At 32.9% G+C, this 14,876-nt stretch overlaps 1 protein-coding gene across 1 annotated transcript in view; it reads left to right on the top strand.

Moving 5' to 3' along the window:
* LOC117110753 (leucine-rich repeat serine/threonine-protein kinase 1-like) overlaps window positions 1-14,531 on the top strand; it is a 40,521-nt gene extending 25,990 nt beyond the window's left edge. Inside the window, exons 13-23 of the mRNA XM_033253550.1 lie at window positions 749-928; window positions 2,193-2,468; window positions 2,856-3,012; window positions 3,474-3,744; window positions 3,964-4,191; window positions 5,248-5,468; window positions 6,241-7,259; window positions 7,449-7,772; window positions 9,484-9,645; window positions 10,861-10,971; window positions 11,514-14,531. Coding sequence (XP_033109441.1) covers window positions 749-928; window positions 2,193-2,468; window positions 2,856-3,012; window positions 3,474-3,744; window positions 3,964-4,191; window positions 5,248-5,468; window positions 6,241-7,259; window positions 7,449-7,772; window positions 9,484-9,645; window positions 10,861-10,971; window positions 11,514-12,713 — 4,149 coding nt within the window. The 3' untranslated portion in view covers window positions 12,714-14,531. The remainder of the gene's footprint in view (window positions 1-748; window positions 929-2,192; window positions 2,469-2,855; window positions 3,013-3,473; window positions 3,745-3,963; window positions 4,192-5,247; window positions 5,469-6,240; window positions 7,260-7,448; window positions 7,773-9,483; window positions 9,646-10,860; window positions 10,972-11,513) is intronic.
* The last annotated feature ends 345 nt before the right edge of the window (window positions 14,532-14,876 follow it).

Below are 14,876 nucleotides of genomic sequence, written 5' to 3'. Positions count from 1 at the left end.
GGCTTTGGTCATTGGTTCAATTCTATCTCTGCTCTCCTTGTATTTTAGTTCATTTAAAAAAAATATAATTTTATTCAAATTCAAATAAAAATTTATTTTCTTACTTGAGAAGATGGTACATGCAAAAGTTAAACAAGTTTGATATACAGAAGTTGTAGTGATATACTAATAATCTTAAATAAAAATGATTCATGTTACAAAATTCAGAAATTGTGAAGCTGTATAACTTAAATTTAATGCAAGGAAGAAGGCAAATGCCCGAGAAGATAACAACCTTGTGTTGGGTCCGCCTAAAAATAGGAAAACAGATTAGAAAGACAGACCAGAAGAAAAAAACGGTCAGACAAACACTTTACTCTAATCACAATCTGTAACCCATAACAGTAAAATGAAAATGACTCACTTTTGGAGATTTACGAAATTTCGCACAACAAAGCTGAGATAATCGCGATTTCGTGAAAGTAAATAAATATCGCTATGCTAATGTAAACAAACAAATAGTGAAATACTTACGGTCCGAACTGAATAGTGTTCAAATTGTTGGTACATGTCGGTAATTACCCCATCTATTGGATTCCGTAAAAACTGAAACACGGAGATGTTTGGCGGCCAGGCATTGTGTTACCATACACTGAGATCTACGTGTTAGCGGGCAGAGTGTTAAGGATAGTTGCATAATATATAATAATGTATAATCTGTATTTATACCAAGATATTTTAATGTCTCTTTTTAATTATTTTCTTGTAGTTGCAGTGTTCACAGGCATCAGATATATCCTTCAATATCTTTGATCTGAAATGCTCTCCTGAGCTGTCACTGGTCCACCAAAGCCTTATGACTAGTAATACACTGTTCCTTGTTGTGTGGGATGTAAGAGACGATGAGGATGGAGTTGAAAACCTGGGACCTTGGCTTCAAAACATTCAGGTAAGAAGTAACTAATAGAAAGTGAATTAAATAGAGAAACAGACAGATCTAGAGGAAGGAAAACCAAGAGTGAACATAATCAACTATTAAGTGGTTTAAAATGCACAGATATCAAAAATAGATAACGAAAATATAGCATTTGCCAAAATCCAAAATAGATTTTAAGAGGAATAAAATTACTTTATATTTGTATGTTGTCCAGTACCTGTATTTAATAATATTCAGGCAGTTAGGGTAAAAAACCTGTAATTCAAAGATCACTGAACAGTAAGCTCAATGACTAGTGGTGTCTGTAATTTCAGTTTATTTATTTCAATTTTAATTCATTGTAATTTATTTAATAAAACTTCCCAGCAACTGAGCCTATTATTGAAAATCAAAATCAGAGAATTAAAATCATGAGCACAATAATAATGAAAGTAAGATGAGAGTTTGCTCTTGACAGACAGAATAAATATTGTTGATAAGATAATAATTGATTGCATGAAAGCACAGAAGAATTAGTTCCACCATGATGAAAGTGACAAAAGGCATATAAGCTTCCTAATGAAGATTAAAATATGTATCATTTCTTTCAAAATGTAATATTGTAAAGCACTTTATTTTCGCATGCCCTTCATTTTTGTGATTTTCGTGAAAAGACGATGATCGCAAAAATTAAGGATGCATAAAAAACGACAGGAAATTGTAAAATTGCGAAAATAAAAGGGTGCAAAATAATTGTAAAATCATGAAATTAAATGGCCGCAAAAATAAAGGGCTTTACAGTAATCGTTAGTAATTAATTAGATATCATTAATTTGAAAAATTGTAGCTTAATGCATAATGTAAAGGTTTCAATTTTTTTGTAATTTTCAATACTTGATTTTAATTAAAAAGAATTTGCAATTTCAACAAGGCAGTAAGGTCGTATATAAATTTTGCGATTGTTTTGCACGTTGCTATTTAAGTACAAAGGAACGTGCCATTGACACTTGAGTTGATGGTGATCTATATGGAGATTATAGGTAATTTATGTATAATTTGGAGAAAATGGTTAGGGTGATAAGGTCATACAATTGAGGAGTTAATGACATATTGGTAAATTTGGTGTTTTCTGGTTATACACAAAGATGCTAATAGTTTTCTGTATTTTTTTAATACCATAAACTACTTTCAGATATTCATAATAATATTTCTTTTTTTAAGCAGTTAATCCCTATTGTACTCCATTATTTTAATTAGGATCTCAATGATTTGGTTTTTTTTTTAAATACTTTTTTAGGCTAGGTCTGTGAACAATTTGGTTGTAATTGTTGGTACCCATATGGACAAGTTATCATCAAGTGGAGAAAACTGGAATGAGACATACACAAGATTACACTCACTCATCAAAGAGCGGTACTTTTACAGCACTGGATATCCAAAGAACATCATCTTCAGATGTGTCAATGCCAGTAGTCCACAGGGAAGTGGAGTCAAAGAACTGAAGAAGACGGTTTACGATATTGCCTGTGAATTTAAGCTTCCTAAGGGACAAGGGCCTGTTATTGGTAGACTAGTGAGTTTTATGTTTTTGCATTTACCTTTCAGTTGGCTGGTACTTTAAGGATTTCTTTTGTAAAATTACTGTAAATCAGCAAATGCAGTGTTAAAAAAAAATATGTGTACCATCGTAAATTATTAACATATTTAAAGCTATTCAGAGTTCTTATTTCTTAACTTCTTTGAGGTTTTCAATATTTTGTGACATGTGGTATATTTTCAAAATTACTAAATTTATGATGATTTGTGATTTATCTTTCATGTTAGCGTAATAAGAATTTTTATTTGCATGCTATAATTTTTTGTTATGCATTATATTAGATAAATTTTGTATTCATTTTCATTTTAAAGACCTTTATCTTTCACAATAAGTTAACAAAAAATATTTTTTTTTTTTCTGTAGGTTCCCCGAAGCTACATCTCACTGCGAAAAATCATTCAAGAAGAGGCTTCTATGCTGACAAAATCACACCGTCCTCCTTATTTGACCGAGGCCAGCTTGACAGATATGGTTCAAATACATCGCCTTGATCTGGAAACGGATGAAGAGCTTAGAAAAGGTAAAGATATTGTCCCAGTTAGTCTTATGAATTTCTGTGACAATAATTAATTGATTTAAACATAGATTCCTATACGTGACAGCATTTATTGGGGATACACATTGAAAAAGGTTTATTGATATATACTGTATGTGATTGGTGCTAAAACATTTTGACAATAAAATTGATTTTTTAATTATTTACTTAATATTAAAGCTTTTATTGAAAAATATGGATTGTATATATTTACTCTATATGTATTTTTACGATATAATACAATATGGCTAACAATTTACATAGCTTCCCTGTAAAAGGAGAGTGTTTTCACTAGGAAGGGAGGGGTAGAGGGGGCAGGGGAGGTGACTGCTGAAAGGAAATTGAATAATGTACAGTGTATTACAGTATGTTCTTATTTGCCAATATGCATATTTTTTTCCAATGTATATATTTATAATTTCTGTATAATTATCTTTCCTCATTAGCTGTGCAGTTTCTTTGTGACACTGGAACAGTTCTCCATTACCATGACAACTTGAATAGCATGGATACAGTGTATTTTCTTAGTCCAGCCTGGTTGTGCAAAATGCTGAGTATCGTGCTTAAAATTCCAAGTGACATGTTTCAAAATGGAAAAGTTAAAATTGAAGTGGTGAAAGAGAAGTATCACAATTCTGAAGAAAATGATGACTGGTTCGAACAGTACTTACACTTGTTGGCTAAATTTGAAATAGCCATCAAAATAGACGAGAGAAGGTTTGTTAATACTGTATTTCATTATTTGCGTAAAATCATTGAATATCTGAATTTGTTGGAAATCAACCCATGTTTGGATTGATTTCCAACATTCACTCTTACACCCTTACATTCACTCCTGGATTCACTCTTATATGTTCCAATAAATGGCCAGATAACAATAATAATTGATATACTAGTAGCTTATTATGTATACATTATTGTTTAAATAAATTTCAGACTTCTAGTTCCATGCAAGTTGCCAAAACAGGAACCAGGACATAAATCAGACCATGAGTTTACAACTGCGATCGGTATTAAGGAGATCAAACGAGTGTATAAGATGGCGTACATTCCCGTAGGATTCTGGAACCGACTGCTGTCAAAGCTCATTATAAGTCTACAGGGTGACCGTGGGATGATGAGCACAAGGAAACATCGTGCCAGATTTGGGTTGACAAGGAGAAAGTAAATATTATCTTTATTTATAGTGATACAGTATGTATAAATCATTAACACGTTGACTGCCATCTGCTTATTAGTAACTGGGATGATAACATATTAATATAATATTGGTAATTTGCTTATTTGGCCTTGTATAACTGATTAATGTTACTATTAAAATTGCTTATTTTTAGTTTCTTACTTTCGTTTCCTTCACTTCAATAAGCAGTACATCATTCAAAATGGACTGATACACTGGAAGGCTTATGGAGTGGAAATTTTTTTATATCCTCATCTATCGTTATTTTTTTTTTAAATCTTGTTTTAGGGACTAAATGCAGTTATTCCATATTCCATGTAACTATTAGCAGATAGGGCAGATCTTGTTTAATAAAGTGTAAAATTATGATGGTGAAGGTCATTGCATTTAAACAAGTTGATATTTTAATATGTCAACCTTTAAGACCAGAAAGTCTGTTAAAGCAAATTTAAGAGCTGATTATAGTAAGAAAGATTCACTTAAGAGAAAAATATGGCCTAATAATTATTCCATCTTGAACGGTTAGTACGCCCTGAAAGTGGTTTTGTGTTTGTCAAGCAGCATGTACAGTGATTCATTAGAGATAATTTTGGGATACAGGGTACTGAGCCTACATTTGAGATGTTTACGATGACAAAAGCCAACATCCATTACATATTTTTGGAGTTACATACAGTAATATATTGAAACAAGTTAAGCCTTGCATACATACACAATAGACCATACTTTTTTAAAGCTTTTTAAAAGTGATATTGGCAAGCATGTATTTCCTCTACCCCGCTTCAATTTTGTTACATTAAACAGTACTGCTTTTGTATTTGACCAATATAGTGAGCTTTTCTATCTTTAATTTATTTAAGAAGTACCCTATTAACCTTTAGCATCTGCAGGATCCCTGGGCAGGACCCCTGTGGAGAACCCTTGTGCAGGGCCCCTGTGCAGCACCCCTGTGTAGGAACCCTTTGCAGCACCCCTGTATTACATACAAAAATACTTTATGTTTATACTTATATGTTACTTGTCCTTTTCTTTTTCAATAGTCGTAAAAGAAATCCAGAGATTGGTGGAAAAACCAGACAAGAACTGTATTGGCAAGAAGGCCTTGTAGTATTCGAAACGAGCGGCCACTTCTTTGTTAAGTCAGCAACTGTGAATGGAACGCCTGCTGTTTTAATCGGCGTTACTCGACAAGACTCCAATTTCTCAGCTATTGGGTTTATTGTTGATCATATCGACAACCTTATTCATGATGTCTTTCCAGGTATTTGCTACCATTTGTTTTAATAACACTGATGTACTTCATGATATAATTTTTATAATATTAATGATTAATGATGGATTTATAACAATAATAATAATAATAGTTTGGCCTTTTCCCATATGAGATGCATGCAGTGAGCCAACTCACAGGATGCAAAATATTATTAACAACAATAGTATGAAATTCAGATGATAACCTGTTTGTATGGCTTGCCTTAACAGGGCAGGGGTGTATTCTGGTTTCAGACTGGTGGGGGTGGGGCTGCAAACAATGAGAATGCGGAACTAAATCTCGGAATGCTGAACTAATCTCTATTCCAATGCAAAATTAATGGCAATTTTTAGTATTCTAATCCACTAATTTGCTGCCACGGGGGCAAAACAACAAAACATTTGAAGGAAACAACATGTATTATCAATATATTTTATAAAAATGTTTTCACATGTTTTAATTATGGTTAGGACTGATGCAATAATGATTTAAAATTGTTACCGTAACAATTAAAAATAATGTGTTATTTCGTGTCTTGTCTCACAAATCGTAATCTCATCTGAGAAATATTGTTACCTGTTAACTACATAGAAAGATCTTATAACTATCAACTCTGTAATTATTATTAATATTATTATTATTACAGTATTATCTTTTTAATTTATTTTATCAATAGTATCATTATCATTATTCTAATTACCATATTATTATTATTATTATTATTATTATTATTATTATTGTTATTATTATTATTATCAATATTTTTAATTCATACCCTTAGGTCTTACAGATATTAATGAAAAGAATGGAGAAAAAATTATGGAAATCCTGATACCATGTCCAGTGTGTGACAATGGTCGGAGGGGATCCCTATACACACCAAGTGATCTTAACCATCAAAAGTTCTTCACCTTCGAAGATTGTGTTTTTTCTGCAACTATGGTCAAAGAAGCACATTGCAAGAAGCATAATGGACCCATCTCATTGCAAATGATCATTCCTGATATCTACATGCTTGACCTGAAGGTCCCTTCTCTGGACGAAGAAGGATTTGAAATTGATAAAGAAGATCGACTTGGAAGAGGAGGGTATGGATCAGTATTCAAATGTGTTCACAACGATCGTAACCTTGCAGTCAAGCAGTTCTTAAATGTTGAAAGATTCCTTACTTTGCAAGGCATGTCAGAGTATGTGATCACACCGTGCTGTAACACTGGTGTCCACAGTCGAACTTCCTCTTGCACCTCCTCATGCAGCTCTGCCAGTCTAACACCTTCAACCGGATCCTCAATTCAAGATACTGACAGAATAATGGCTTTAAAAACTGAAGTTGTTGCCAAGTTTTCAAATCTTCGCAGTGAAGTGGCTACAATGACTCGTTTAAAGCATCCTTGCATTATCCAGTTAGTTGGTGTTTCTATAAAAGGTGTTTGCTTTGCAATGGAATGTGCACCACTTGGAGATCTGAAGTCTTTGCTGGAAAGGGAACTTGAAAATACAAAGCAAACAGTCAGATTTGGGTCTCGTTTAAGAGGGTGCATTTTGAACCCTACCATCACTTTCAAGATTGCACATCAGATCATGGCAGCCATGGACTACATGCATGGGAAGAGTGTTATCCATTGTGACCTGAAAACTGACAATGTTTTGGTCTGGTCACTGAATCCCCAGGACCCGATTAACATCAAGATTGCTGATTATGGAATCTCCAAAATTAGCTTTTTACACCAAGCTGAAGGTGAGGCTGGAAATCCCGCATTTTCAGCCCCAGAAATTTCCCTGGGTGCCTATGATAAACAGGTAATATAGTAAAACGTATATTTATTTTATTTTGTTTGTGCAACAACCAAGTGTTACAGATGCTTTAAAATATCAAAGAAAAACATCAATATTTTTATGGATTTTTGCATTTTTCATCATAATGTTTTTATTCAGTTTTCTAAAAAAATGTTATATCAATAAAATAAAAAAATTATTTCACTCTTGTAGATTGATATATTTTCGTATGGAATGCTTCTCTACAACTTGATGTCAGGCCGCTGGCCATTGGTTGAACTGAAGTCATCTCTTGATGTGCGAAATAAGATAAAGCAAGGAGAGCGGCCAAAGTTCACATTCATAGAGTTCACACAAGAACCTTCTTTTCCGTTTATGGAAGACCTTATGAAGTCATGCTGGCATGGTAAACCAACTGATCGACCAAATTCGGGGCAAATCTCTGAAAAAATGAAGGATCCTAGCTTTCTATGTTTGGAGAACATTTATCGTGTTGAGAACAATGACGATGTTATTGATTGTGCTTATTCATCTAAGGTATGTGTTTTTATACTTCTCACAAATTTTGTTTGTAAGAGATATAATGTAAATATTTTCTGTTTCTATTTCTGGATAAACTGATAAATACCAAAGTTTCCTTGATGCTTAACCTTTTAGCATAATAAAAATGGAATTACCAATCACGCTTATATCTACCCCACTAACGCCCACTGGATTGTAAATTAGCAGACTGTTAAAATTTAGAAGTTAATACCTTAACAGTAGAATGAATTTTTAATACTAGGCATACTAGATCATCTTAAATTTATACACACTCGTGTACTAGTAGTTTTAAATTTCACGTTTTTAATAACTTTCCGAGAGTTTATGATAAACTGTTGATGTCTGTGATGAACTTGTTTTTGGAATTGATTCCTTTATCAGAACTTTAACTATTTTATGCTTAGCAATAATTCTATTTTGATATTTCATCTCACATTTCACCCTTGTAAATTGAATATTTTAACATTAGTGTTTTGCTGCAATTCTTCTATTTCAATTTTTATTGTATTTTTAATGTTTTTATCTTTTAACTATTAATCGATTTCATTGATGAGTTTGTACATTTATATTTTCAAATATAAATTTTATTGATAGGCCTAGGCCTATTTAACTTGAATATTTTATGCTAATTTAATTTATGTTCTCATTGGCATCGGAGAATCACTAGAGTAGTTTAATATAGTAAGTTAAAATTTTTAAATGTTTTATATTTTTTTTTTCTCACAGCATTTTTTCAAAGCGCTGATTGCTTTTATTTATATATTCACAATATCTAACCTGGGTGGCACAATCAGTCTGAAAGACTAGCCTCCCCAGGGGCTTGGTGTTTGAATCATGTCTGTAACAAATTGAAATTTACGAGCCGTATGCCATTTTCATAATTCTGAAGGGATAGTAAGATAATATACCGAGATATTTGAATGGGAGATTTGATTGCCAAACTAAGAATACTATTTTGAGTGAATGATATGAATTCAAACATATTGAAGAGACTTAGAAAATATATGTAATAGCATACCATGTTTCTGCATAATAAAAAGTGCCATATTCCATTTCATTTCTCCTCAATAAGAAAGTACTCAGAACAGTATTTAAACTATATTTTCTATGTTGAGGTAATTTAAGTAAGTTTTATAGTTTCCTAATTTGAAAAAAAAAAATCTCCTTTGCAATTAAGTGATGTATAAATTATTAATTTCCTTTAAACTGTTGCATACAATATCGATCACTGTCAGTGCACCTTTGCTCGTACTTTGCTGTGGGCAAAGCGTTCCAGCCAGTGGTCATTATTTTAAACAGAAGATGATGATGTTGCATTTGCTGCTTTTCCATTGTATTCAGCACTAAGCTAACCATTCATCTGCAGTTAGCCTGTGGCCGTCTGGCACAGTGGCGCTTGAAGTGCTTTTGGGCTGTATACTACAGGTTGCATAAATTCTATAATGACTTTGCTCTCATTCATTGGCGGCAGGTTGCAGTCTAAATGTTCTTTAAGTACGATGCCCATGATCGGTATTAACCCAATTGGCTGGTAAATACATTACTGTCAATGATTAAATTTCACAAAGTGAACACCAAATGTTATAAATATCATATTTGAGGGAGCTTAATAACTGGATGCTTTTTATACAATTTTAAGTAGATGATAACGTCAGTAATCTTTTTGTATACCTGGCCTAATTCTTTAAAAAAATAAATCTTTAAGGACCATACACTTCTCTGGATTTGGACATCAAATGGAAATGACCAGAACCGTTTTTGTCGGATTGTTGACATGGAAACACTGAAGATATCAGCAATTCCATGTTCTGGGCCAAAGGTCAACTGTATGTTGGAAGGATATGGTGGCATTTGGCTAGGCACCAATGTAAGACTTTGAGTTTTTTTTGGCAGTGTCTGTTATTGCACCAGTCTTAAGCCAAATTTCCTAATTCTATCATCCAATCAGAATTAGGAATTGGTTTAAGGCAAGTATAATAATAGCCACTACTTTTTTTGTATTTGTGTGTGGGTGGGTATGTGGATGGATGGATGAAAGGACGAATAAACAAATACATGAATGTAGATTGGTGAATACGTACTGTTCCTCATACATAGGGCATCTGATTCCATGCTGTGGTGTTTTTATACAAGATACATTTAATGCACGCAGTACTACTTTTTGACACTTTTTATCAACATGCAAAACATTTACAAAATAAATTTTTGTTGACAATGCATTTTCATATGACTAGGGTGAAGGGACATGTAAAAAGAATAGCACCCAAATATATTTCGAACATAAACACACATAGATTATTCAAAGAAATATCAACATTTTGTATTTTAATATTTTGTTTGCCGTATTTCAATGCTGGGCATACACAGCATCATACAATGGCTGTACGGCTGTCAAGCGATGAATCCAGCTCCGATTTCTGTGAGCATTTGATGACACGATGCTGTCTGACTCTGCTGATTTTCAGCGGCAGTTTTAGCAGATCATCATTAAAAGCGAATTTTTGCATGAATGTCGTTGCAATGTGTACTCTGTGGAATTGTGTTGGCCAACGACCGTCAGTGCAGTGGGTTCTAAGCTTGTTTTTGTTCGTATGTAAATTGTTTAAATTGGATACACTATAAAAGTCTCATTGAAACAGAATTTAATGGTTGATATGTCATCCATCATGTCTGTAAACCAAGATTTCTTAATTGAAGACCTGGGGTCCATAAGCTTCAAGGTATTCTGGTGGGCAGTACCACTGAAAGGGGGGTAGAGGGAAAGATCCCTGGGGCCCAGGCTTACCGGGAGGGGGGGGGGTTTGAAATTGCAGGTAGCATTTTTTTCACTATTTTTTTTTCAAAAATAATAATTAATATCATGGGCCCTCAATAATAGCATGGGTCCCCTAATGATGGGCCCCTCCAGATTGACAAGGTTCCCCCAAAAAATGTTTTGTGCCTTGGGGCCCACACTAAACCTTTCCCCTGCTGGTGGGTCTAAGGTCAGAGTTCATGTGAGGATTCACTGCCTAGTCCATACGCAGACCAATGCTTATCAAGTTTTATTTTGAATGTATTTTGTTCTTCTAATCTTCATCAGGAATTTCTCCAGTTTTATTCTACTCAAGATGATGGGGCAATTGTAGGTCCACCACATAATTTTAAGATGGATTCTCCTGTATGCTGTCTGTTAAACCTTAAAGTTGGAAGTGTAAGTAATTTGTTTTATCTTGTTAAGATATCTCCATTTTAAGATTATACTTTTTAATGTATTTATATTGTCCAGTATGTATTTAGTGTATTGTAAATGTTAATTTTTTTTTGTGTATAGAGTTTTATATTTTTATAGTGCTGATATTCTATTTAATTAAAAAAAATGTTTGTATAGGCCTTAATGTATCTGTATTTTTATACCTATTCTTTTTTATGTTGTTAAATGGTGTTTTATTTATCTGGTTGAAGAAAAATGAAATGGAAAGGTTGCTTGTATCACAAATTCTAGCTACTACCTGTTTATCTACAAATTAAAATCCAATACTGAAATCTAATTACAAGTTTTTCACTTTCAAACGAAAATCAGAATGAAAGAAATCCATAGCAATTACAAGGCCAAAGGCTGTTATATTTTATGGGTAATAAAAGATTGTATCATGAAAACAATAATTTTGATCTGAGTTTCATTAGAAGTTAACTTATGTGTTTTCTTTTTAAACTGTTAATGTTAGTAAGTATTTTTGATTTTCAATTTTTTAGACTGGGGAAGAAACATTGTATACATTTGCTGGTCGTGAAAATGGAAGTCTGGTTATTATTAATCGTTGTTTAGACTTAAATCAAGATGGTACAGGCAAATTGGATATAAAGGATATAAAGACATTATTTATTGTCGGTCGTTTAGGAACTGTGTATAGAAACAGCCCTTGCAGGGCTATGGTATTCACTAATCACAATGATGAACTTTGGGTTGGCTGTGGAAATGTCATTAGAATCGTGAATGTTAAAAACATGTCACTGACCAAAGACTTTATAACTGTGTTCCCAAAGTCTTCCACACACATAAGAAGTCTAGATCATTCAAATGGTCAAGTCTGGTGCACCGATGGCTCCTCGAGTATATTGCAATTTGATGTTGTTTCAAGATATTATGTTGATACATTTAAGTGCCAAGAGAAGACTACTCAGTCATTACTAAGCACCCTCCCCCCAGAAGATCAGGTTGGCACCAACAGATCCCGGTTTAATCATCCTAGGTTGGTCTTGCAAAGAAGCAACAGTGACCGGGAATCACGTTTGTGTTCCATTTTCGAGGACAATGACAAAATATACTTCAATTGGGAACATTTTGAAGACTCTAGTACCTCTAGGAGGAATCAGAATAGGAATTGCTCATCTCTTCCAGTATCCCATAATGGTTTTCAAAGGCTTGTACGTGAAAGAAGCAGGACAGTTGAGCCCCAGGAATGTCTTAGCAAGACAAAAATAATTTCTGTCCATGCTGTAGAAGATACACTATGGGTTTGCACAAGAGCTGGTGAGATAATGGTCATTAATGTTGTAGAAAATAGGTATGGCAGAAGAAGCAGTGAACTCATAGCATGCATGTCGTTAGAGAAATCTAGGTATATTGCAAGAGGTTATCCAGAGAGCTTGGTTCCAGTTGGTTGTGATAAAATGGTGTCCTTAGAAAAACTCAAAGGAAATTCTGTGGAAGGAACAAATATATATCGTCTGCTTGTCTGGAAGAGATGGAGTGGAAAAGACTTCACACAATTTGATGAGTTTCAGTCAAACGTTCGCAAGGCAGGGCGTATTAAACAAAGCAAATCCTTTAAAGTACAAGATGAAATCAAAGATACGGAAGAGAGTCATTACGGCAGTACAGATTATAGTCAAGATAATTCAAATATTACTGTGGAAAGTATGAAAACATCAGATTCTGATGAAGCATCTTGATTGGTCAAAATATATACCACATGAAAAAGTAATGTTTTCAAGATTACATCAACAATGTCAAAGCTGTAAATTATATTAAAATTAAGTACTATTATAAATTATCTGTAAAATAAAATTTTCTGAAAGAAAAAGAAAAAAATGGTATTCATACATTAAATTTATTATTGTTAAAAGATGTATTCTGGAATAATCTCTATAAAATGTATGACTAATTTATATTGTAAAAATTGTGAAAAAAGATTTTATTATCTTTTGCAATGGTACCAATTTTAAATGAATTTATGCTTTCTGCTGACAAAATACTATGTACAGATATTTTTCAAAAGCAAGTTGTGTTATATAAAAGAATCAGAGAATTTAATGTATTTAGCGTTATAATTTCTATATTTCAAAATTGCTTCAAGAGAATATATGTAGATAGATAGTACTTAAAAAGTATAGATATAGTTGCAAATTTCATTCCATTACATAAATCAAGTGATTAAATTTTGTACTGAGAAAATGTTACATTATTATTATTACTACTATTAATATTTGAAAGTAGAACAAATTTCTCATGATCTCTCATAAAACAAAAATTCAATTACTTCTCTGTCATTTAGGCCCAAAAAATAATTTTTGTGTTGGTCACGTTTTTGAAAAATCCAAAAAATGGGTAGGTTGGTAGGAAAACTTTTTTTTTTTATTATTATTATTATTACTATTAATAGGATAATATATGAAAGAAGAACAAATTTCTCATGATCTCTCATTTAGGTCGGTAGGAAAATGTGTTCACGCTTAAAAGTGTAAAATACACAAATAATACAACATTTTTGAATTTGAATCGCGTACAATTTTGAATTTGAATTGCGTACCATGCAGCAGAATAGGCTAGACCGTGGCCCTTATCCTAGGCCAATGCTATTACCGCCTTATTACTCATTAAAATAATTGTTTGTTGTAGTAAAAAAAAATAAATAAAATGCTGACCCTGAATTTCATAAAATTTGGGTCGGTTGGGCATGGCCAACACAATAATTTTTTTTGTCTTTATTTTACTACTTTTTCGGATACCCTCCGATAATTTTCACAGTGGCTTTGAATTTTGGCAAAAATGGAATCAGAAATAATTTGTATTTACCAAATTAGGCAATCTGGCATTCATCAAACTAACATGCATCTCTATTCTGCTAACCAATTGTAGATTTACCTACAGGTTCAGGGGCAGATCCTGAATATTTCGAATGAGGGGGGCACCCATTTTGTATAGGCCTAGATGCAATGTATATACTGTATATAGACAAATTTATAGGCCTATGTATCCAATAATAGTTTGATTTGTTGTGTATATGTATATGCTGTTACATAATATTGCAATATTTAGTATTTGTATAACCAACATTTAATTTAGTCATATACTACATGTAAGCGTAGATGTAACAGATAAGTATCTAATATGTGAGGATTCGTGTTCCAGATTATGTTGTTATCAAATGTTGTAACATTTTATATATCCCTCTCTAATTCCGCTCCTGTGCCCTCTAGTATCAGTATTACATAAACTTTACAATCATATGCTTAAAGGAGAAATAGCAGACTCTTGAGAGTCACCAAATTGTTTTATTTTTAAGAAAAAAGTTCGATTGTATTAGAGGTTCAATTGAACAAATTGTTTCACTTGAGCAATCGATAAAACTCAATATATCAGTGCACTTTGTATTTATATATTTATAGAGTACCACAGTCGTGTCATCACAACGCCAGGTGGCGCTCTCTGTTGTCAACAGACGTTGGTTACCGACCATTACACCTGAATGACTTCATAGGCTTTCTGGAATAGGCATTTTAAAATCTAATATTTTACCATCAAAATGTACTAAAACCACAAAATCTCACATTATATTAGTTATCAAACACACATTTAATCATCAATTAAAATTCACAAAGAAAAAGTAAGATACAACAATCTTAATAATTACGTTAGAAATTGTGATCAATGGTTTGCAGTGATAGCAACGGAGTAGTATCACATGGTATCGTGACGTAACACTGTAGTACTCTATAGATGTTACCAAAGTATTTGAAAGCAATGGCCAGAGAGTTGTATGAAGTTCTCTTGAATGAAACTTGATGAATAATCGCTATGAAAATATCCTAAAGCTCTGTTCACACTAGCAAATT

The sequence above is a fragment of the Anneissia japonica genome, unplaced genomic scaffold (genome assembly GCF_011630105.1).
Source record: "Anneissia japonica isolate Jap-2015-1 unplaced genomic scaffold, ASM1163010v1 scaffold2756_len2360902_cov194, whole genome shotgun sequence".
Lineage (NCBI taxonomy): Eukaryota > Metazoa > Echinodermata > Crinoidea > Comatulida > Comatulidae > Anneissia > Anneissia japonica.
This window is presented reverse-complemented; position numbering and strand designations above follow the sequence as displayed.